At 40.8% G+C, this 25868-nt stretch overlaps 1 protein-coding gene across 2 annotated transcripts in view; it reads right to left on the bottom strand.

The window, feature by feature from the left end:
• Positions 1-25868, bottom strand: part of DSCAM (DS cell adhesion molecule) — a 365785-nt gene that overhangs the window by 159645 nt on the left and 180272 nt on the right. For both annotated transcript variants that reach the window (XM_062515218.1, XM_062515217.1), the window contains exons 2-6: positions 19546-19692; positions 14211-14489; positions 8658-8933; positions 6059-6355; positions 4971-5246 (exon numbers count right to left, since the gene is read on the bottom strand). In XM_062515218.1, the coding sequence (XP_062371202.1) occupies positions 4971-5246; positions 6059-6355; positions 8658-8933; positions 14211-14489; positions 19546-19692 (1275 nt within the window). The remainder of the gene's footprint in view (positions 1-4970; positions 5247-6058; positions 6356-8657; positions 8934-14210; positions 14490-19545; positions 19693-25868) is intronic.

Genomic DNA, 25868 nt, shown 5'->3' with positions numbered 1-25868 from the left:
AGATCTACTAAAACGCTGTAAAAGAGATGCTGCTATTATTATTTTAACACCTTTCCACTTTAATGTGGTTTTTTTTTTCCAATGGAAATATGAAAATTAGAAATAGGATGGGTAATATAACCCCTTTCTTGTTTGCCAACACTTCCCATGGTAAGACTATTTTAATTTGCTTGCAGTTTGACTTTTGTTTGGGTTGCAGTTTTCCAGGCCAGGTGTCTGCCTCAGGCTGAGTCATTTCAGCTGGAAGGTTTCAGCTGTAATTCTGTGGTCATTTCCAAGAATAAGTTGGGAGAGTGGGAAAACTGAGACAAGGCAAATATCAATCCTACCATAAAACAAAAACAAACAAACAAACAAACAAACAAAAAGGTATTGTGTCCCATCTGCCCCACGGATTTAGCAGCGTGGATTTCAAGTTCAGGTGATGGCACCAGCCTCAGATGTTCTTGCTCTACCTATAAAAAGTCATCACAATGGTACCCAAATTTTGCAGTCTGAGCAAAACCAAGTCAATAAATAAACAAAACCCCCACATATGTGGAGAGGACTTTTTTCAGTGACAGAGTCCAAGCAGCTCTGAGCACATCCTAGCCACCTTTCAGTGGCTGAGTTGGTCTGGTGAGATTTCAGAAATCAGAGCAAATTTGTCCCTCCAGTGCTTGAACTTGAAGGATGGTGGAGAGGACTGGAGGCTGGAAAAAAGATGGAGGTATCCAAAGGGAAAAGGTAGTTTTAAGTCTAGAGAACAAGGGAGTGTGGAAATAAGAGCTGAGAGGACAAACACCGAGTTTAAATTGATTTTGGAACCCAGAGGAGAATAGTCAGGGCTTGGGAAAGGAGGAGCTGAAGAAAACTGAGGAGGACAGGTCATTCTGAGAAAGAATGAACAGAAAATCTGCATCTTCTACAGAATATTCTTCTTTTTAGGATCTCTGATTCCAACAGTCCTCTGTCTTTGGCAAATGTGTACAAACCTGTTTGTACTTGGCAAACCACAAGAGCTGGGCTGAACACAGAGCAAAAAACTGGTGCTGCTAAGAATAATTCTGTTCTTGGCAAGGATGTATGCAGTATCCTTAGCAAGGCTAATCTCAATTACTTCTGATGATGGCAGTAACTGCTGTTCCCACTTTGCAGGAGGCAGGGGAAAGGGGGTTCAGATTACAAAAAAAAAAACAACCTAAAAATAAAATTACACCTAACACAAGCAAAAGGTGCTGAAAAAGTATTATTACCGCTAAAGGGTGAGTGGTCAGCAGGTATGGAATACAGAAATTAAGTTGTAATTTCCCTCTGTTACCTGTGCATTTACAGGGTGGGTGGTTTGCATGGCTTTTTGTCAGAACTAAGAACTGGCCAAATCATTTGTCTAAATACAAAACAATAATGCCAAGATGGCTTGATTTCCCAAAATCCCTGTTAGGACTCAGGCACGGTTCCATGGGAGTTAGATCTGCCAAGCAGAAACCTGCACATTTTCCTGCCAGCTCCTGCACTCAGCTCCCAGCAGCCAGCTCGGGGGACTGCTGGCTTCCAAATCCAGATTTTGGGACAGAGACAAGGGGAAGGCAAGAGCTGGGGGGAGAGGGCAGGACAGGAATGACAAGCCACATTTCTGTGTGTGTATCTGGAGCCTGCAGATCTCTGGCGTAGGTGGCTAGGCAGATGAGGGCAGCAGTCATTCCCAAAAAAATGGGACAATGGATTTCACGTGGTGTCTCATTGATTCTTCTGATCAGCAGGGAAAAGAAGTAGAGGATCTAAGGTCAAATAGCACAGAAGTGCCCAGCTCCCAAGCTTTTGGCTTTCCCAGAGCCTGCCAGGTGGGAGGATGCACAGCAAGGTTCTGAAATCTCCATTCAGGTTCTCTGGCAGCCAGGGGTTCATTTGAAATTATTGTCAAAAAAATGTTCTGTTCTCCTGTCTGTGACCTTTATCATGATTTCTGAAGGATGATTTCACTTTCATTTGGATGTTTGTAAATGTCAAAATACTCTGCAGAGTAGACAGCAGTCTTGTATTTGATGGCATGCTCATGGTGTTGCATGTTTTTATTTAAATGCTGCTTTAAACAAGCCTTCATCCAAGACAGAACCAGGATGCTTCACATGCTGGAGGATTTGGAAAGTGGAAAGCAAATGTGGCAGAGGGCTGCCAACTTAAAAAACAGTTGTTTGCAGATAAATGCTGGCCCGTAGAGCCAAATTCTTCATTTACCTTTGCCACAGATCTGTCAAATGAAGCTAATTAAATTACTTTAAATCTGTCTTTCCCAGGAGGTTGCTAAGCTGGGTGATGTGACTGGTCTGAAGGAGTAAACAGAACTCTCAGAAGCAACTTCATTTCAATGGGACCAGAGCTTTGAGCATATAAATGCTACATAATGGCAGGTGAACTGGAAAAATTAAGCTGTAAGCTTCTGAAATTGAATATGCAAAAAATGTGTGGATATTTTTGAGATCAGTTTGTGCCTTATTGCCATTTTCCCTGGTGACCCAGGTGGCTTTTGAAAATGAACACCTTGTTTCTGAAACATTCTAATACCACAGAGATAGAGATGATAAACTCATGAGGAAATTAATAATTATGTCCTCAAATCAGAACATGGAAGGAAAAAAAGTAACTAAGTAACTGCTCATTAAGTGTCATCTATTCTGAAGCACCTTTCAGGTGTCTGGTTTGAGGTCACCCACAAAGCTTGTAGCAGAACTGAGAGCAAAGCAAAGGAGTTGTGTTGAAGATATACAATAATTCTCCCTCTGTTTCTGAGGAAAAAAAATATACTGATGGTAGGAGAAGCTGAAATGTAAATGAGGATATTTGAGCATTGATTTTAACTCCCCTTACAGCATCATATTTCAGAGTACTTTTAACCTCCAGTATGCAAGTTGGGACATATACTGTAATTTTTTTTTTTTTTTTGGTATCAAATATCTGAATGCTTAAAAACTCATGCCATTAACTTTGGAATCTATAAAATTAAAAGGCAAAAAACACACACAAACACACACACACACACACATTAATAATATTTTAAAGCACAAGGCCACTTTTGACTCCCCACTATTATGTTAGATAAAATCCACTGTGGCACTGCTGACCTCAAGCTACAACAGAAGAACATTGAGAACTGTTCAGGTCTGACCTAAAAACCTCACCTGTGACATTTTGGGCTTTGTAGAGGAGGTCAAGCTATTAACCTTATTTTCAAATAGCAGCATCTTTTCAAGGCTTGGAGCAACCTAGTCTAGTGAGAGGTAGAACCCCATCAAGGAAGTAAAATCATTGACAAAAGTTACAGCTAAACCCAAATAGCTAGAGCTGGCAATCTGCTTTTTGGGGGAGGAATTGTCAAATTTGAAACTGTAACCTAAAGGAAGAAAAAGCAGTATTTCACCTGAGATACCAGATAGTATTCTCAGTGGCTGGTATTGTTTTGATCTCAGTGCCTGTGATTGCTGAATTTGTTTTGTCTGGCTACATTCATTTTGACAGTCATCTGAAAAATGGTATCATTTAAGAGGCAGCTTTTCCCCACCAGAATTTCCATGGTAGCCTCTTAGTGTAGCAGCAACACAGTGACTGATTTGTCATTCAGTTCCTAAACTCTATCAACAGATACGTGATATCATTGTAATGTCAAGCAAAGAACAACACACACAAAAACAAAATGTGACATTGGCTTTTTATGCCACAGCTTGTGACCATTGCCCCGATGGTCTCAGGTGTGTGAGATGTCATGCCTTTCAGAGTCCAATTGCTCATGGCTTAAAGTTAATCCCCTACAATCTTGAAAAAAAGGTGGCAATTGCATCACTCCAGACTGCTAATGGCAAAACTAATAGAGCAGAAGGAAGTTAAGACATCGGATGTCTGTAACAAAGTCATTTTACCTTACTGTTCTCTGCATCTTATCTGAGAATGGATACAAGGTTAAACCTCCCTTCCTTCCTCTGCTCTGCCTCAAAAAACCAAAAAACAAAGAACAAAAACAAAAAACAAACAAAACCCCCCCAAAAAATTAAAAATCAAAAAGCCAACCCCCCCCCAAAAAAAACCCCAATAAAAACCCCCGAAAAAACAAAAAATGAAAAACAACAAAAAAACCCCAAAAAAACAAAACAAAACAAAAAAAACAAAACAAAAAAAAAAAACAGGAAAAGTTTGTAATAACTTCAGGAAGATTGAAATTATACCCCAATTCTTCCTACAGGCTCCCATGAAGTGCAGTATTTAGTGGCCCCGTTGCTCAAATGTAGAAAAGTAGGTGCTACTGCAATCAGGTTTTCTGTCTTTTGTATCCTCATGAATAGGTCTGAACATTGCCAATGTCAGAACAGTCAGGACACAATGGTAAAAAATCACTATTCTCAATCTCTTTCTGAAGTATTTCAGGGCCATCTGTAAATCCTTGTTTTGGACTATTTGAATAGATTCAAAGCATTCTATTAGAATTTCAAGTCACATTTATTTACAGTGTTATCTTTCTAAGCATGAAGAGCACTCAAATAATCACTTAATAAGAGAAAAGCAAGGTTAATGCTTTTAGTTCCTGTCTCTGGTTAGTGGCAAAATAAAGACATTAAAATTCTCATCTCACATTTTAAAAGCCAGAAAGTCACTTGCTAATGAAAATTGGAATTTTATTGTCCAGTACAGAAATGGTCACCAGTGAAACTTGTGTGACAAACCATTAATTTCCTGATTTAGTTGTAGTGAAAAGTGCTCGTAGCAAACTTGAGCTGCAAGGCCCCCACTCAGAGGCAACAACAGCGAGACAAGGAGGGTAAAAGTCAGGAGAGAGCAAGACACAATGACTGATTAGCTCTGTGTCATCATTAAAAATAAACACAAATCTGGATTAACCTCCTTAAACTGCTCGTTATCCAAGTGCCAGGACACTCCTACATGTGCAATTCCACAAACGACCCAGCAATTATCCGGGCTCTGCTTTTCCCAGATGTCCTCACCTTTCACTGTCACATGCACGCTCTGGCTGGTGGACAGCTGGGGCTGGACCAGCACATTGCAGGTGTACTCGCCCTCGTCCACCTCCTTCTGCACGTCCGAGAGCTTCAGCGTGCCGTTGTTCTCGAACGCCACTTGGCGATGGTTGAAGGGCAGCAGGTTGGAGTTCTTGTACCACTTGATGGAGTAGTAGGGGTACCCAATGACCCTGCAGTGGATGTAGGTGTCCCTCCCAGCGATGGCTGTGATGTTCTTCATCGGCCGAATGCTCGCTGGCCCTGCCAAGGCAAAGAAAAGAACTCTTGAAGACAATTTAAAGGCACGTTTGCTCCAGGGAATGTGTGTGGTTATTTCTGATATACAGATGTTAATGGATGCAGCTCGCACTGCACTCCTTAGCATTTGACAGATTTTTCCTTTTAAGAGCTACTTAAGCAGTTTCCCTAATCTTTCTATGCTCTAGTTTTTTCTTACCCTGCAGCATCCATACTAATTATATGGGGATATCTATTTGTGTTATCCAACACTTGCCTGATAAAATCTTTGCTGCGTTAAAAATTAAAAGGCTGAGTGTGATTTAATTAATGTGAAATACTAACACTGATACGGAGCTAGAATCGTGTTACACATGAGAACACTGAAACAGTTAGCTTTTTTATTTGCTATGTGTATAAAGTATATATATACCCATGAGGATGGGCAGTATGCCATGTAGAGCCAGAAATTCAAGCTAAAGTTCTGAATGAATAATTACAATGGATGTTGGACAAGTAAAGGAGGAAAGGAAAAGAAAAAACAAAACATGCACAGCAGGACTAAAGCAAAGAGACTGTGAACTAGTAGAGATGAGTATAGGAAAAATAGACTAAAGGACACAAGCCAAAGGGTTCTTCCAACATTTAACCATACCATACACTTTCTAGATGGGGCTGGAGAGGCAGGGTGGGAAAAGAGAGCCAGGGAGAAAAGGAGAGGAAAAAAAACAGTAAGTTGGTTTTTGGCATTCCAAAATCTCATCACATGCAACAATCTTCTTCTCCACTACAATGAGTTATGTGTGTTTTTTTTGAGGAGCTGATTTGACAAGCACCTCTTACGTTTATTCGAGCCTGGTACAGGACGACTCCCGCAGAGTTGTTGGCAGTGCAGCGATAAACGCCCCCATCCCGGACCTGAGTGTTGGAGATGTTCAGGTAACTGACCACGTTGCCCTCGGACGTGATGATCTGGCTGATCCGGTGTCTGCCGTCCTTCACGATGGGATCCTCGTCCAATGTCCAGGTGATCGTGGGCAGGGGAGTCCCCTTCACGTTGCACATCAGGGACACTGGCTCTCCTGGGCTCACCACTTTCTCGCTGAAGGCAGAGATGATTTTGGGAGTACCGTCTGCCGAGGGAGTGAAAAGCAGGAAAATGGTGTTTACGAGGTGTAAAGGTTGTCCCCTCTATCCTGGAGCATATCCCACGAGCCAAGATCTTTTATAGAAGCAACACAAGCCAATTCTTTTCCAGCATATAACCCTAATTATTTAGAGAGGGAAATAAATTCTGCCAGTATAGGACTTAAATGATCCTTTCCTTTTGGCAAGTTTCTTTTACATCTTAGTAGTAGTGGCTCTGCTGTAGGAAAAAAATGCTTGAATTGGATCAGGCATACTCTATGAACTTCTGTGTTCCTGCAGAGAAGTTTTAAAATCATATGCAGATTATCATAAAATACATACAGCAAAACTCAACACATTTGGAGATTCTCTTCTCCTGGTAGATTTTAGCTGCTTGGGAAGTTAAGGATGAATCCTGTTGCCAAGAGCCAGGCACAGCTTGCATAGGCTAATTTCACACAGCAGTTCAGTACTGACATGCAATGCCCCATTTAGGAAAGTTTTAAATTAAGCTTTTCTGAATACAGCTTGCCAGTAACAGGAGTGATGCCAATTTCTTTCCACGGTCATTTTGTGTGACAGATAAATATTTCTCTGAATGAGAGCATTCAAACACTTTATTTTGTGAATTGTGTCCCAAAATACTCAGTCTGTACTAGTGAAATGAACTAAGAAAATAGGTGGACACAGAAACTTTGTCAGCAGGGAGGAGGATTAAATACCCACCTCTCCAGAGAGCTCAGTGGGGTAACATTTAGGAGTGCTGACACCCTGGTATTAGTTAGGAAGTCCTTTCTGTGGTCATGCAATGTGTGTTTGTTTTCCTTTGAAAATGTTACTTTTAAAACAGGGCTGCAAAATTCCCTTGCTTGCCACATGATAAAAAGATAAGCACTGGCATTCTCAGAATGTTGAAAGGCCTCAGCATCCCTGGAAGAGCATTTGATTTTATTTGATTTCATTTTTTTTCCTCTGCCCCCTGTCTTTTTCATTTCTGTCCCATTGGTTTTGTGAGAGAGCTTCTAATTTATTTATATATTTTCATTTCTAACTCTCTTTATTTTCCTTTGTGGTGTCCTGGATACTGTCACCTCTCAGAAAACAGAACAGCAGCAACACAAAAGAAAGCTTTTTATCCTGAAAGGAAGCTGACACAGGACCAATAAATCTGTGAGCGTGCACACTATGTACCTCTGCCACCCCTCCTCCTCTTTTTTTCTTCCTTTTTTTTAATTCAAGTGACAGCCTTTTTTTTGAGATGAAAGCAGACATTATTTTCCCAGTGAGACCTGAGTGTCTTTGAAATCTTCCCTGCTGTTGCTCTCTGATAACCTGCACTCTCCCAACACCATGATAGATTATCAATATGCTCTTTAGGCTTTCCTAGTCACGGGAGATGGTTGCCGAGGTAACTCGGTCCAGGCAGGTAATCTCTTCTTCTTCTACAGAGACTCTAAAAATAGTGTCCATGCCATGCCTGCACCACAGCCTCATTAGCAAGATGCCTCTGTGTGAATTGATGACTTTCCTCACTTGATTGTCATGTAGAACATTGTATCAGTTATTTAAGACGATCTCCAAGCCATCAGGCAATACACCCAACCAGAAAAGCAATGTTTGGATTTTTAACAGATCTGCTTGGGAAGCAATTTTTTTTTTTGAAATTGATTTTTCCATTCGCTTACAAGTGGGGCACAATAAACCCCATGGACATTTCATGAGTACCCTCTTTTTTGTAAACTCCACTGACACCAAAATGATTTTTGTTTCTATATATTCTTCATATATATTCATAACTCTGTAGATTATTATTTCATAGTTACACGTTTCCTAGCTAGCTTCAGTACTTTTCCTACCCTGGTAGACAGAAAGACAAAACACATTCCCAAAGGCACCAATCCTATCCTGCTTTTTCCTGGGAACCAAGGATGAGCTAGCCTCTTAAGACACTTTCTCATAAACAAAGTACAGCTAGTAGCAAGAAAAGGGGCCTCCAGAAGAGGTGAAACCAAGGGGGGAAATCACCTCATTACTTGAGGGTCTAATTGGGAATTCCTGTGAGATACACTGATTTACTAAACTTATAGAACTGTATTTGCCCTATGTGGGGTGGATGTTTTTCCATATCTGCCCCTGGAGGCCTCAAATTAAAGACCATCTTTGTTATTACCTCCTATACCAATATGCCTCGAAAGCGCATTGTTTTATTTCTAGGTCTTTAAGGCATCACCACTCTAAAACGATGACACCAAAGATGACCCGTGCATTATTTTGGAAACCAGAACTGCCAAACAGGTGGAGACTGACCTTCCAGCACCACCTGGACATAGTCTTGAGCTGACATCTTGTCCTTGCGCACAAAGCACTGGTAGGCGCCGCCGTCGCTCTTGGCCATGCCGTCCATGATCAGGTTCTCACGGTTGACCCCGGTGATGCGCACGTTGTTGCCAGGGTTGATGATTTCCCCGTTGCGGTACCAGGACAGCTCCTGGTCCTCCGTTCCCGTCACGCTGCAGGACAAGGACACTTGGCTACCGACGCTGCTTTTGACTTTGCGCGGGCTGATGGTGGCTTTTAGCGGTTCTGGAGGTTTGAGTTGAAATAAGGGAGAGAGGAAAGGGAAGAAGAGCATATTGAGTATAAAAGTGAATTTGTGTGCAAGTAACAAATCAACTCTCAGTTAAGGAGAACAATAAAAATCGCAGCCATACCCTTCTTAAAAGAAAACACTGAAACAAATAGCAGATGACCGTGTTGATCTAAAAAAACAGTTTTGCCACCAACACACATGACAAAAAAAAAAAAATCTAAATAGATCTATGGGAATAACCTGTTCAACAGATAATTCCATGCCCAGGTGAACGGTAGGATCAGCTGTGCAAGTAACACCAGGGATTTAATATGGCATTACACAGGTTTTGGGAGGGATGTTATTTCACATTAGTTCAGTGTGGACCTTTGAATCTTGTGCATTAAGTGCATTCCTGAAAATCATTTTCTGGTTTAATCTCTGGCAAAAATGAACTAAATTTACGCTTTCCCAAACCACTCCCTGATGTGAACAAGTGCAATAAATACCAATTACAAGATTATCTTTCGAGAGTGGAAGATGTTAATGCAGGTACACCCATGGATATCCATCTGATATGTCCACATGGAAGTGTTTTAGTGTGTGGGCTCACCAGATTCTCTGCTTTGAAGTGGGAGGACTACAATATTTTCAAGTCAGCCTAAAGAAACTGTGTGACAGAAGAATGCGAGTTTTACATTGTAAAAAAAGAGGATGAACAGTAATGAATAAAAGTCATAAATATAAATGGAAAACAAATGGAAGGAAAACAATCTTTACGCTGCCACCTAGGAGTTATCAACACTGCAGAATACAGATTTCATCTTATACCTTGTATAAATTGGTTTGACTTCCTTATAACGATAAGTGATTGCTATCACCACTGATACTATCTCTGACATGAAATATGGACCATCCTAATTTTTATTTAAGCAACTTGCATGCAAACATACACACTCCTAAAAAAAGAAAAGTAACTTGTTCACTTTATTTAATATTTTATAATGTAGAAGTTGGAATAAATCTATAATGGTTAATCAGGAACAGAGGCCTGGAAACAAACACACAGGCCTCAGACATTCTGGATTACAGACAAATGTCCAAAGCAATAATTCATGTGTGCTCAAATGCACATTAAAAGTCGCTGAATACCTCTGTTTCCTATAAAAACTCTACAAAAGCTAAAAACTGGCAACAATCCATTAAACAAAATAATCACACTCAAGCACATCCCCAATATCCTAGAGCCATGATGATGCAAGTGAGCCACATCCTCCATTGCAGAGGGGGGTAAAATTACTTTGCCCAGCTTTTACTTCCTGCCAGCCTGATCCAGAGAATTTCCACTGGCCGTCTGAGTGCAGAGTCGTTAGGAAAAGCACATCCTCAGGCACTGGAGATGCTTTGGGTATTATCATCAGCAGTACAATTATGTCACGTCTCTGTAAGTTTGATGGAATTATACTTTTTTATGAGTATTTTGATGTATTTTGATGAATACATTTAGAACCAAAGCTCCTCAGTTATAACTCATGAATGGCAGATTTTTCACCTCGGTGTTGTTTTGCCCGAAAACATCATGTGCAATTATTTGTGAGGATATTTTTATTACCTGAACTGCTCACAAACTTCTCCCTTTTCAGTTTGCTAGTCATGCTGTCTAGGTGGAAATGTTAGTTCACAGAGCATTATTTCTATTCCAGGAAATATTTTTTGTTTTTTTTTTTTCCCAACAGTAGTAGCATAACACTTTTCCAGTGTGGTGCTCCTGAAGTAATAATTATCTTTGTAGAATTTGTGAAACATTCAGAATATTCACACATGAATACTCAACTGAGGGGAAGTATGAGTATTCAATATTACCAAGCACCATGAGTCATGGCAATGAGAGTTTGGCAGCTTTATTTATGAGAACATTTGCAGTTTCTTTTCCAGCGCCCAATTCATGCTTCTAAATTACATATCCTCCATGTGATAAATTATAGAGCTACTCTGGAAATTGCAGCCATTTGCACTTCTGATCGCTCAATTGGCCAACTAACTCATCTCCAAAGAGCCTGCTTTGTGTTTTTCCAAAACTTTGAGGACTTTAATCATTGCTAAGATAAATTAAGGAAACAGAAGGTATGGCAAGGTAAGGCAACAACTTGATACTGATGCCTAAACAGTTATGTTTTTATGAATTTTCCATATATTTGTAGCTTTGAAGAATATTATTAGAGTTATGTAGCTCCTAGTATTTTTCCCACCCTTTCTCTCAAATTTTAAAACAATAAGCTAACTTTATAACACATTTTTGAAAGAATGTTTAGTCTTATTTTCAAGTAGAGGACCTACAGGAAGAACATTTTGTTTCATGACCAGAATCTGAGAAGACATAACAAAAAGTGGGGCAAAGAAGCCATGGACCAATTCCAAAAATTACCTAACCAACTTCTCTTTTAATTGGACAATATTTGTTAAGAATAATAATTTGTTATACTTATAAAATTGTTAAGATCCAGTACTGGGTGTGCCCATGACTGTTGGGACAATTGGAAGTTTCCAATCAATGTCTGCTTTTAATTTTACTATTTCAGCACTGTTACAAGGGTTTTTCTCTTTCAATATCAGGCAACAACACCAAAAGTCAATTGTGAAAGGACCTTTCACCCCCTAACACAGCAAAAAATCTTATCTACTTCCCCAAATCTAAACTAGGCCCAAATGATTTGTCTTGTGATGAATTATCTCAGCTGAAAACACCCTTAGGCAGCAATAAACATCCTGCCTTGAATGCATGGGAAAGGATAAGCAGAAATAAGTGACTTACAGATAACTACTTTTGCCATTATAAAAGACCACTGTGATTTTCATAAAATCAGAAATCTCATATTTCGCTCTCTAAGTGTGTGGAAGGCTCTTCTTGATGCTGAGACATTGGTACTGAGATACTTCTCTGGGACTGAGAGAAATTAAAAGACTTTTGCACATCCCTATAATTCACTAGTGACATTGGCTCCTAATCCAAACTATTTCTTTGCTAGTTGTAACAGGTACCTTTATTATCGTGTGCTGTGTTTTTATCTACTAGTAGTTCTTTTTGTGTTGTCCTGTGTGGTAAGTAAGTCTGTTTAAAGTCTTGTGTCTGTTTTCCTTGTGTCAATTCTAAATAATTCATGTAGTAGTAGACCTGACTGGTCATTCTGAAGGACTTGCAATAAGAATTGGTTTTGGGGTACTGGCTGTGACAGGTCTGTCCTCCCCCTCCCTACCACAGATGGTTGGTGCACAGGAAAGAGATAACCCAGGTGGGTGAAAGGCTCAAAGGGGTCATGTCTGGAGCCAAAAGGGCTCAGGCCCCAGCTAAGAATCAACATCATGGTCTGGAGAGCAGATGTAGGAAAGGATAAAAGAAAAAAAATATTCTTGGCTGAGAGACAGTGTTTTACAAAGACAATGAAAGACACAGGAATTATCACAGAGTCAGAAGCCTCCTACACACACACACACACACACACACACACCCCTGAAAGTGTTCAAGACTTCTCCCTGGTGTTTGGATTCAGATTCTGGGAACTGAGGGAAAGGATTTTGATGTGTGCTCTATCACAAATTGGTTGGTAAGAAATGTTGGATCCCTAGTTAAATTATTTCTTTGCTAGCTGTAAAATTAATGGTACCTTTAGCCCCACACTGTATTTGTTTACTAGGAGTCTCTTTTGTCCTTATACCTGTGTAGTATATAGCCTGTTTTAAGTCCTATGTCTGTTAATTTTATGTCTATTAAATAAATAACTCATTCTATAATAGACCAAATCAGCCATTATTAAAGAACTTGTGAACAGGATTGGCTTTTGGGCTGCCGGCCACCTCAATAAAGATACTGCCTGCTGCCAGAGGCATGGGCAAAAGGCAGGGACTTATCCAAACCCCTACATCTATTCATAACACTGTCTGCCTCAATAAAAGCTGCTGTCTGTGGAGTTAGCCACAGCTGTCCACTGCCATAAACCTTTCAAAGGCAAAGACTTGTGCAAGCTCTCCCCCTTCCTGGTAACACCAACCTATTACTTTTTATCTTCTTTTTTTTCCTTTAGTCAGAGCCGGGATTAAAAGCACGAGAGACAGAATTTTGTGTTTGGACTCAGTTGTTTTTTTAATTCTTATCTATAGTACAGTGAGTTCTACAGCACTTCTAGCTAACAAGTCAAAAATTAAGAAATGGCAATGCATCTTGCTCGTTACAAGGCCTTTTAAAGTCAAACAATCTAATTAAATACTAATACTTAAATTATTTTTACTTTTGACTCGATGACCAAACATCTGTGAACCACAGTGCAGCATTTTCCATCCAATTAAAAAGTATTACCTAAACCCAAGAAGAAGAGGGACAAGAAGAAAGAAAACCTCTGTCCTAAAACCTCCATCACACTCTCTATATATTGCTATATTCTAAAACCCCAAATTCCAAACCTTTCACCATGTGACATTACACACTTCTATTCAAACTACACACCAGTGATTCTAGTTCTATTATTTAATTTTGGAAGCCTTCTCCAAGGACTTAGGTAAAAAGCAGTGCTCTTTTGGGGGGTCAGTGCCTGACAGCACAGAAAGTTCAAAATTGTTAGATCCCAGAAACCTGGGGTTTTGAGCTTTCTCTGCTTTCTGGCACTGACCCCCAGGAGAACACTGCTTTTGAGCTGAGGCCTTGGAGAAGGATTCCAAATTTTAGTGATGAAGTTAAAATCGTAGGTGTGTAGTTAAATAGAAGCGTGTGCTTTCACATGGTAATGGGTTTTAAATTTAAGGTTTTTATAGTGTAGTAATAGGTATGGGACAAGATAGAGGATTTTGGGTGGTGTCTTTTTCAGTGTTCATCTTCCTTCTTTTTCCTTTTCCTTCATGGGTTTCAGGTTGTGGTTTCTGGTTAGTCAGTCAGTGCCACACTGAGGGTCATGGGAATTTAGTTATTACATTAAAAGAATAAATAATATAGGCGTTCATTCCCTATTGAACTGTTTAGCTTTAAGAGACCTTGTAGCAGCTGGATCTTTCTCCATTTTCCTCGCTCCTAGCGGGTAGCTAGCAGTGCTGTCAAGCGCTCCCTACTTTTTAATAAACCAGATTTCATAAACCACCAAACCCGAACACGAGACAATCCATTTCCATCACGTATTTGTTAATCCTAGCTCTGAGTGAAGGCAGAAAAAGACTAAAACAAACCACTAATTAAGTGGGGCTAAACTCGCACCGCTGTTCCACAGAACTTTCTGTTTCGAGGGCTCCAACACCAACCCACGACCTACGTTTGACGTAGAGGCGCCCGATCATCTCGGCGGTGCCGTAGTTGTTCCACACCTCACAGACGTAGCTGCCCGAGTCCGAGGGCCGCGTGTTCTCGATCAGCAGCCCCGTCACCGTCTGTCGGAAGCGGCTGTCGGGCTCCCAGGGCACGTTGTCCTTCAGCCAGCGGTACTTTGGTGCCGGGTGTCCTGATGCTTTGCAAGGCAGCTCCACTCGCTGTCCTGCCATGGCTTTGCGGTGGTCAAATCCATCTAGGATAGATGGAGCTGAATTTGCTGGGTCTGAAACGGGAAACGCAGGGAAACTCTTTTCAACCAGAGCCTTAAAATTAACTCGCTAAGCAATACGCCAGTATTTTTTCTCCTGTGTTTTCTGACTCGCCAGCCCAGTGTTGTGGGCACTACAATTTGCTTCTCTGACCCAGCCACGAGTCTGAGTTATGGTGGCTGGGATCCAGCAGCACATGCTGCTGAAGCAACTCATTGCTGCTTGGAAATCCTCTCGCTGGATTTTTTCCAGGTGGCAAACGTTTTGCCGGTCATCCTTCATGTTTCCTGTGAGAGGCAGGGAGAGCCAGAAATGTGTTGCCTTAGCAATTATTGCCACTTCTCGACTAGATTGAAGCCAACACATTGTCCCTTCTTCTTGGTGGTCTGAAGGCTTTGAATTAAAGGAGCAATTTATTCCCTTGTCAGGAGACAAATGGGCGAAGGCACAGGGATTTCTATCTGCAGTCAAAATGACAGACAAGCCTTTTCTTCTTCTGTGGGAAAAGAACTTAACGTGACAAGACCAACTTACAGCTTAATAGTGCATCTTTCTGTGCTCAATTTGCTGACAACTGCAGCCCTCACTTGTGCAGCATCTGGCATGGATTTATGTATTTCACAGATGTCTAGCAGGACTGCTCTCACCAGAGGTGCACATACCCATCAAGAAATATTGCTTGGTTTGGGACAGAGGTTGACACGATTTAAAGTTTTTATGCAGCTGATCCTGGAGCTATTGCAACAAAAATACTGAACAAATATTCATCAAAGTATTTTCTCATCACATGCACATACTTTGCTAAGATTTCTGTCTTTCAAAGAAACTCCACGTTCAGACCAGCTCCTACCTGGCACACTGACCTCTTTTTGGGTGTATCTAGTCATAGCTGACTGGATGTAGGTGTGATTGCCACAATTCTGGCATTTTCAAGAGGCTTTTTAACTTAACAAACTCTCGTGCTGCTCACAGGGCAGCTGCAGTAGGTTCCTGTAAGGAGCTGGAGAGATTAAAGGAGCAGTTCATACTGAATGCAAGCTATTCCAAAAGTAATCAGTACCTGAGCTAGCTGCTTTAAAGTGAGCTTATATATATATGTGTATATATATATATATATATTTATGAATTGCAGCCACACTTGGGAGGGCACCCAGGAGAGCAAACATCTTAAGGCTATTCAAACTATCAATCCAGAAACCAAAACCATGGTATTAAAAAATGGACTAAATAGCTGTGGGGTTTTTGTTTGTTTGTTTGTTTGTTTGTTTGTTTGTTTGTTTTGTGACTATATCTCAATAAAACCCCACAAATGCTAAGTCCAGTGTAAGGTGACAGGAGAGGTTTTTATGCTTTTTAGGTGCCAGGAAAACACTGAGCCACTGAGAGCAAAACCACATTCAGCGTGCAGAGCGTCTCATTAGGAAGGCGTTGGCGGTGCTTAAATGAGTGATTTTGGATGAATCAGTGGCCTCAAGGTCCATATTTGGCACCAAGATGGGACAAATTTCTGAGCTTTCCATGCTGTTTATGTCTGGCTCAGTGAAAGCACAATCTGCCAGGATGCTATTGGGAAGGCCAGTGTCAATTTGACTAATTGATCAGCCAGCTCCTCTCTTGCCATTTGGGTCATAAGGCATCCCTGTTACCAGGTACAGATTCTTCTGTGGGGAATTAACTGAGAGTAAAACCACAAGCAGGCAAGAAATTACAGCTTCTGGCTCTTAAGAAGGTTACATCTATGTGAAATCAATTTACTCAGTTGCAAGTAATAATTAAATAATAAAAAAGCATAACTGTCTTTTAGAGGTATTGTCTGTGCATTCCTACTCAAGCAGCACAGCATACCCTGGACTCTCTATCCCAGGGTCACTTCCCTTTTTTCCTTCTCAACTTGAGCCTTGTCAGCAGCAGCACAGCCTGGAGTCTCAGCTGCAGGAAGCTAAACTGAGATTTGCCTACAAAATGAAGAAAATGTCACCCTGCTGTTATAGAGAAGGTTTTACAAATATATTCAGGGATACACAAGATATGATCCCAGTGACCTGCTTTCTTCCACTCTGTACTTATATATTTAAATGGACAGTAAAAACATTTCTTTGGGTTTTCCCTGGAACAGACTCCTGTATAGAGCTCCTACAGTTCATATATTCCAGTTAAGGGGGGGATAAAACAAACAAAAAACAACAACAAAAATAAACAAAAAAAAGAAAAACAAAAACAAACAGCCAAAACCCAAAGAAAGTGCAAAAGAAACCTGAGTTTGTTTGCAATCACCTGCAATGAAGCAAAAAATAACAAAGCAGCATAAACCAGTTCCAATATGTGTTTCGATATGTGTTTAGCCTCTTTTGAATCATTATTTCACTATGCTTTATTAGTAAAGGACAATGATGAAAAATGAGGGAAAATACTGTTTTAAAATATATTCTACTTTGGACCTTCTTTGAAGGACAGATGAAGAAAATTGTTATGCTTTAAAAATCATTAGGATTTTTCAGATTGTGGAGTCTAAAAAGCAGCAATGATTTTGGGAGATGGGATTCATGGCAGAACAAAATTATTATTGGAAAAGGACACTATAATGAGTCTTAGAAGTAAATTCTGTTTCATGTTAATGGCTATGGGTTTAATTTTATTTAGAAAGGCCATGCGATTTCCAGGAGATGTTCTTACTCCAAACGAAATTTGGAACTGCACTTCAGTCATAGGTGTATTAATTACTCACTATTTTTGCTATTTTTTTACTTGCTATTACCTGCAGTTACCATTCTCACTGTTTAAAAACAATAATGAAGCTTAAATGGTGTTAAATTTGGCCAGGAAACATGAGAAACTATTTCTTCCCCGAATAAGTGAAGTACAGGTATGGATGGAAAAGGCAGGCAAAAATGTAGGTCTCATGCAAGTAGACTTTTCAGAACTATGTTCATGGTTTGTCTGATCCCAGTTCTTAAAGGAGTCTCTCTTTGAAAACATAAATTCCAGTAAAGATATGGAAAACCTATTAGAGAAATATTAAGAGACAAACTCTGTCCCTGCTTGCTGCACTTGCTCAGTAGAGTAACAGAACTGGAAATCAGAGCGCACTCTAGCCCTGATCAAGAATAATGAACCCTGTTGAATTAAAAAAGACAGTCATTGCACACAGGTAAAATTTGTTATTTCAATTTTGGTCTGTGGAGTAGAATAGAAAAAGTAACTCCAGACAGAGAACATCCTTTAGGGTGTTTGTCCTAAATTTCAAACAAGACAGAGCTTTCATTTCCTCCCTTTTGTTCAGTGAGATAACCAGAATTTTTCCTGTGGTAACCAAGATACAAGCCTGATTTTATTTATGTTCCCACTGGCTCAGCCTTAACATGATTTCACACGGAAGCAGACCATATTATGGAGCCAGCTGGAAGGGTAGAATCCTGCCTGTTCTCATAAGACCACAGCAGGCAGATTATTGTGCAGAACTTCTTCATCTGGTTGGGAAAAGCAGAGGCAAGAGTTCCACCCACAGGTGACACCTATCAAAGGGAGAAGCTCCTGGAGCTGACTGGTAAGTGATTCTAACCTGAACAACCCCACTGTTTTGTTTTTGGTTTTTTGGTGTTTTCTTTTTTTTTTTTTTTTTTTTTTTTGTCATTCCTATATTTAAGTACTGGCTTGTGTGTTCAGAGGGCTCCAAAATACTTCAACAATGTCCAATTTGCAGGAGGGAAAGAAGCATGGTAATAATGGAAAACCTTGTGCTCACCTCTGTCTCCCTTAGGGGCTCTCAAACAGACAGAGGGATGGAGAGCTGAGAGCTGACCACTAGAGTTTTATTCTGACAGAAGGACCAAAAGAGGAGACGAAAGGGTCAAAAGGGGAATGACCCTACTGACTGTCAGATTGGGAAAGTCACCAAATCCTGACTGACCTTTAAGGAAACTTAGGAACAGGGGAAAGGAGGAAAAGCAATGTGGGGTTTTCAGTGGGACAGTAGGGATGATTTATGTAGGGTAAGGACAGGTGGAGAAAGAGAAGGTCTAGGATGCAGCCTCAGTGAGCTCTGTGGATGTAGGAAAATCACTCTGGATTTGCTCACAGGCAAACAGAGGGAGCAGCTATGGAGCAAATAAGGGACAGGAAGGGAGGGTGGAGAAGTGCTAATCCTACACAGAAATGTTTGACAGTGAATTCCAGACCCAGGCTTGGGATCAGCTCCTCCTTCACCTCACCCAAAACTTGCACTGCCTCCCACTAAAAAAATAAAATTGGGGAAAATCTGTATTGCAGCATCTCTGTATTGAGAGCCCTGAGTGTGTGGTGGCTGTGAGGAACCCAGCTGTCCATCACACACACAGCAATCAGGAGTTAATCTAAAACCACAAGGAAAAGCTAAAATAACCCATCCACCTTCTTGTTTTCCTACCTGCTGCACAAATTGCCCTGGGACTCAGCCCTGAGCTGCCAACTGGACCCCCTGCCTGCCTGCAGCACCCCTGGGTGCTCTGGCACAGGTCATGTTCTCCTTCTGGACATCCCTCCTGGAAGCAGGGGAACATGCTCTTTTCCCCAGGGTAGGAGTGGCGTGAATGACAAGGAAGGCTGGAATGCACCTCAGGTAACCTGAGAATCCTGAGGTGGAAATATCTACAGCTGAGTGGAACGTCCTGAGCTCCTGCTGAGGTCAACAGAGAGGAACAGGCACCATGGGACACTGCAGATCACCCCAAAGTAGGACAGCTACGCCACCCCTAAAAGTGTTCCTCTTCTTTGGTTACACAGGGATAAATTTCTCTGCAAAAGTCTACTTTTGGAGGGGTGAATCCCATCCACAGTCCCTGCATAAAGCACTCTAGACCTGCTAAAAATCACCATGCTGAGTGCAGGTGCACCCTACAGGCCTTCAGGAAATAGCGACTGAGATGGGAAAAACAGATTTAAATAATATAGGGTTTTAAAATGGCCCATCTTATTTTGCAGCAGCTCCCCTCTTCCATTTGATAGAAACCCCACAAGAACACGCCTTGCCAGCTGAGCACACTAGAGAGAGACACATGCAGCGTTTCATTTTAGCAGCACACAGAAAAGGAGCACCTGATACAAAAAGTCTTGCACTGTTGCTTTGTCGTGTTTCTCCAGTGTATCTGTGCCTTGTGATACATCGGTAGTTGTACAGTCCATCTTCATTCTGTACGTCTAAAATATACAAGGCTCCCGTGGATGTGATGAGAAATCTAGGTCCTGAAAGACACAAGAATTTGCAGGGTTTAAAATATCTGCAGGTTGTTGCTCTCACACTGAAGGATGGAGGACACGGCCTGAAGATTTTTTGTTTCCAGCTTTGAAGCTTGCCAACTGCTCACCGTATATGCATAAAAGGTATCAATTAATCTATGTTTTATTTGCACTTCACATGAAGAAACAGAGGGATCTTTAAGGAAAATGTGAGGAACGAAGGAAAGAAATGTGCCATGTTCTATATGACTATTAACAAACATACAAAGGGCATGTGAACCAAAATATGGGGTGAAGAACCAATGCACTAACCCAGTTTAGTTCATTATTTTAGGATGATCTGATGCAATTCAGCAGCAGAGCTGGAAGGGTCAAGGAGGCAGTGAAGCTGCTCACACCTGCCATGCCTGCAAGTTAAACAGCTCCAGTGTGAGGAGCAGTCCCATCCCACCCTGCCCAGCAAAGCCACAAACTCTGAAACCAAACAAACCTGACATGTTCAAGGTCAGAGTTTCTACCACTGTTCTCTCAAAATAATAGTGTTACAGGTTAAATTTCCTTCAAATATGACTTTTTTAATGATTAGCTCTAGAATATATGGGAAAAAATATGGTTTATATGATCATGTGCAATTTTGATCATTTGGCATCCAAAGAACTGTCTCTGTTCTGTTTCATGCTCACTTTAAAAGCAAGGACACAAACCCCCCTAAAATCGACATGGTACGTGTTTGCTCTAATGCACTTCCCATAATGCAATAAATTATAAAAACATATTCCGAATGCATTGATAACTTAAGCCTCACCTGGTTAATATTTCCATTTTAAAAAATACTCTAGTCTTAAGCTGTGCTTTTCCAAAACTTTTACACTGAGGTAAATGTGAATATCTTTTCCTTTTCATGTCTGCTAAATTTCTCTGTAGCAGGTAGCTCTTACAATATATGTAACTGTACCTAGGTATTATAAAGTATATCAGGCTCCAGAATTAGGGGAGAAATACACAAGGGTGAAACCCATTATGAACTAATATCTAGTAATATGCAGTAAGAAAGAATTCCTTATTTTCAGAGCTCTGTTTGAGCAATGACTTTTTAATAATTAAGTGCAGTCAGGATGCTTGCTCACAGATGCATCAGTGGGAAAGCAATCCAACAGAGAGAAGACAGAAAGGAAATGGTTTCATTACAGAAGGTGATATCCTTTAAGCCATAATAGAAAAGAAACTTGGAAAAAATTAAAAACCATTTAATGTCACAGGACCAGTGTGACCCTCAGAGCACAGAATATTGAATTAAACAACACCAGCCCACCTCTCCAATCCTTGGAAGTATGTAGAAATATTAAATAACCACACCAGAGTTAAAAAAGTGGCGGGGTTGATTAGTGTGGAGAAAAGGAGGTTCAGGGGTGATGTTGTTTCTCTCTAAATCTCCCTGACAGGAGGGGAGAGCCAGATGGAGTCAGGCTCTGATCCCAAGGAACAGGGACAGGAGCAGAGGGAATGGCCTCAGGCTGGGCCAGGGCAGGCTCAGCTGGGACAGCAGCAGGAATTTCCCCATGGAAAGGGTGCTCAGGGATTGGCAAGAGCTGCCCAGGGAGGTTTGCAGTGCCCATCCCTGCAGGTGTCACCTGGACGTGGCACTCAGTGCTCTGGGCTGGGGACAAGGTGGGGATCAGGCAGAGCTGGGACTCCGTTGGTTGGGAGGGCTTTTCCAACCTCAGGGATGCTGGGATTCTGTGAAAATAAATCACATAATTGAGGCATAGAAGGTGTTGAGCTCCTTTGTTGATGAAGAAGAGCTGAGCAAGGGAAGGTGTAAAGGAGGAGGGAGAACTGGATGGGAAGTACTCTCTGCTCAGCCATGAGCAACACCACTTCAACCTAGGTGGATTTACAGATTTACAGGCTAGAGAGGTTCTTTCTGACACAGAAGCCATACTGACTTCATATGCCTCTGAAAACTTAAATTGCTTGCATAGAGAAGACTTGGGAAAAAAGATATTGTGGAGTGCAGTAGTAAAATCAGCTGAATGGGTAATATTGCAATTTCACAGCTAGATGTCTGGAACATGGCATTGAAAGTCTTACACGAAAAAAAGCCATGCTATCTTACATCTTATATTTTAATATGCTAGTTGTAATGTTTGGATGAAATGATATGGACACGCAGTAGTAATAAGTTAAACCAGTGAGATATACTGCAACTCCTTGTGCTATAATGTTCTGCTCTATGCTGAGTGTTTCTTCCTTTTCCTTTCACATTCCCAATTACTCAGAACACTGTCTGAGTGTATACATTACTCAAAACCATTTGTGCGATCCTAACTTATCAAATAGTGCCCCTGAACATCTGTACCCTTTAACAAGGTTTGCCTTTGTCCCTAAATTTAGGTTAGAAGGATATTTAGAATTTTGGTGTGAAAACCATGGGGTGTTAGACTTTGATTCGCAAGCAGTTTCTACACTCCTGAAATATTCATAAAGTGAATCTACCTTTTCCAGGGAATATGTTATAAGAATTACAGGTAATTGAGGCACAGTTGTCTTCCTTATACTCCATGGGCAGCACAAAATGACAGCTTCAGGAGATGGGAATCACATTTAAAGGGATGCAGCAAAGACAACCCTGCCTTGCTTTTGTTTCCAGCTGGGTGAGCATCATCCTGCCTGCCCTCAGCAGTGCTCCTGAGCCCTGCCCGCTCTGTGCACACACAGCCCAGGCAAGGCTTACCTCGGGCTTTTTCCAGCTGGGATGGCACCCTGGTACCAAACTGTGCTGGGGTGGATGCCAGTGGAGAGGCTGCAACCACATCACAGGCCCAGGAAGAGATGAAAAGTGTTATTGGGATGGTTGGGACTGTTGTGGTGTCTCCTGTAGATCTGCACATGCTGTGCATTTGTGTCAAGTGAGTGGAGCCTGAACAGCTGAGAGGCAGAAATGTGCCCCTGTGCACGTGAAGGCTTCCTGTAGCTTCCTCTTTCTGGGGACAAATTTCACCTTTGCTGAATATAGATAATTCCATTTCTCTTCACAATTCCATTTCTCCATGATTCCATTTCACACCTTTGGACTCTACTAGTATGTACAAGTTTAAGATCACACAGATGTGGCCAAAGTTTAAAAATTAATTCCTTCCTCTGTGCTCTTCCACAGATCTCACTATTTTCAGATGCTCTGCGCAGTTTTGAGAGATGTCTACGTAGGGCATAGTTAGTAATCAAATTTGTCTCTCTTCTCAGGATAAACATGAAAAAAAGCTTCCTCAGAATTAAATGAGCTTCCCTTTAAATTCTAGACAGCAGTTCTGGAATCACAGCTGGGGTGTGGACTGTGGATGTGGATGAGGATGTGGAGTGGCTGGGCAATGAATTTAATGGATTTGTGGGCTATTTTCAGATCTTGTAGTACTGACTGGTACTTGCAGGTGAAGCCTTCGCTGCTCAGCCCTGGCAGTGAGTTTCCTGCTATGCAGTTACACTTTTGGCTCTGTGAGAGCAGACACACTCATTAAAAGCCTGCCACTTAATAAAAGAGGAATGTGAAAGCTTTGCAGAGCCAAGATATTGCTCAATGTTATCTTGCTGTATTTTCTGGAGAAGTTATGAACACACTCCAGCTATCTAACACTGCTTAGATCATCTTCCTGTTGGAAATTACTCAGGCAATGGTACAATAAAACCTTCACTTAAAGCATTATCTAGAAATTTTTCCCTCACCCTCTTCCAAGATAGCTGAAAGTAAATAGTTATTGCCACACATCAGATGTTATCCCACATTTCCCACCAACAGACATTTTGTATAATTGCAGGGCTAAAGATTTTCCTTTTCCTCTTTTCTTCTTAACATATTTTGCATACTTATGTAATGCTTTTAATAACCAACCCCTCCTTCTCCTGTAGAAACATGAGACAGAAAAAGATGACAGAGAAATAAAAGAGGAAATGCATGTAATTTCTGTCATCTTGTAAAAGGAGAGCATTTTCATTAAACCTGACAGGCTGTCAGCTATGACAAAGCTGGAGTGTTGAGTGTTCTGCCTTCTGTACTTCAAAAAGTGTTTAGAAAAACACCAGGATGGGACAGACAAGCTTCCACTGCCCTGCTGATCCATGGCAGGGCTTTCTTCTTCAGGCACACTTAATTTAATCACCCCTGTTTTTCTCTAATGAAGTCTAATTTTTTTGACCCACCTACTTAAAATGCCAAATAAACATTTTTCTAAAGTGAAAAATCCTTTCAGAGCTACTGAAGCTTTTTGTTTTTTTGGCTGTTAGGAGGCTTCCAGAGAGGAAGACAGAGAAACCTCCTTCACAGCGATTGAAAATAACGCTGTCAAAATATAGCTCATAATTCCCATTTATTATTCCTGATCATCAGTGTTTGTATTAATGCCTTGAATACTCGACTACAATAATTTCAACATCTGATTTTCAGAGATGTTGAAATCTCTTTTGGCTTTCAATGCTTGATGCCTTTGAAAATCTGGTTCAATATCTGGAATGTGTGTCTCATTCAAAGACCTCAAAGGCTTCCAGGAACCCTCACTATCTCTTGCTTTGGTAGTGTGGGCAAGCATAGCAATACATTACCATTTAGCATAGTATTTAAAATTATTTTAAAATTGAATTTAAACCCAAGGCCGGGCTGGACAGGGCTCTGGGAAACCTGGCCTAGTGGAAGGTGTCCCTGCCCATGGCATGGGGTTTGAATTAGATGTCCTTTAAGGTCCCTTCCAAGCCAAAGCATTCTGTGATTTTGCAAAAATTCAAATTCTTTACAGAGAAGCTCTTTGAGACGCATGGATTCATGCAATTCATACAAGTCAGTGGAAAACCAGGGGATGGAACCCATAACTCTTTCCCCAGCATCCAACATAATATATAAATTTGCCTCATGGTGAGACTGAAAAGAAAATATATAGATCCAAGGACTAGAAAGACCATTAGAGTAATTTATTTTCACCTTACATCCTTTTGCCATTAACTCCTGCCCAAGTCCATATCTGGAAGTCACACTATAGGTTTTTTAAAAAGAAATTAGTGATGATTAAAGATTTCCTGTGAGTGGAGAGAATGTGATAGCCCTGGGTAAATTATTCCAATTATTCGTACTTTTGAAAATTAGTGTATTGTTTGGGTCCACCTGCCTTTGCCCCAGTTATTGGATCTCACTGTGCCTTCATTAAAGATTTCCTCTGCAGCCAGAAATCTTCTGCCCATTTAAGTCCTTACAGAACACGAGGAAATTACCTCTTATACCATCTTTCTCCTTAATTAGTTATACAGATTGAACTTCCTAAATCATTTACTGTGAATTATTCATATCTTGAAATGTTCCTGTAGTTTTTTGCTCAACACCTTAACAACGTTTTGAAGTTCCTTTTCAAGCTTGAATCTTGCACATAAATTTAGTTCTGAAATTTCTGGTTCTGGTCATAGTGAATGCAATATGTCACCATTTTTCTCTGTACCATTTTTTTTTTCCCCACATACCCATCTAGTAATTGGACCCCTCATGAAAAACTGTGATGTCCTCTTCAGAGTCATGGATTTAGGGATTTCCCTCCTTCTGTAAATGTGATTACAGAAGGAAGTAGAATTCCATCTATAGATGGAATTATTGGTATGAAAACCTCAGTGTTCAAATGAAACCTCTTCAACACAACTCCCCAAGCCATGTCATCTTTTGCCATTACACCTATATTTTAACAGTTGGCATATTTTGCCAACAGCTTTCCTTAACGAAATTTCATTCCCTAATGAAACTCTAGATTCATGTCTTCATCTGAGATATTAGCATACTGCTTGGTTTGGAGATAAAGAGATGGACCCCAAAGGGATGGGTCTCACTGTCCTAAAGAAAACAAAGAGATGGAGGAAACTGAGTCATATCTAGGCTTGGCCAAGGGCCCCAAAACTCATGGCATTTTTGAAACACACCCCTCATTTTACTGTCTGCTGACCAGTGCCCTGAATAACCTACTGACTTCTTTAAAGTTGAGTGACATTAGTAAATCCTCTGCTCGTTTCTCTAAGTGAGAAGAGGTCACATTAACAATTATGAAATTGCTCTTATGTAAGATTTTAATGTTTTCCATTTGACTGCATAGTATTAGAGATTAAAATAAAATTCTGTTTAGGTTTCCTGTGTGAGATTGTTCTCATGTATAATTCATAAG

This window comes from Cinclus cinclus, chromosome 2, assembly GCF_963662255.1.
Source record: "Cinclus cinclus chromosome 2, bCinCin1.1, whole genome shotgun sequence".
Taxonomy (NCBI): domain Eukaryota; kingdom Metazoa; phylum Chordata; class Aves; order Passeriformes; family Cinclidae; genus Cinclus; species Cinclus cinclus.
The sequence above is the reverse complement of the archived record's forward strand: the minus strand, read 5'-3'. Positions and strand labels throughout refer to the sequence as shown.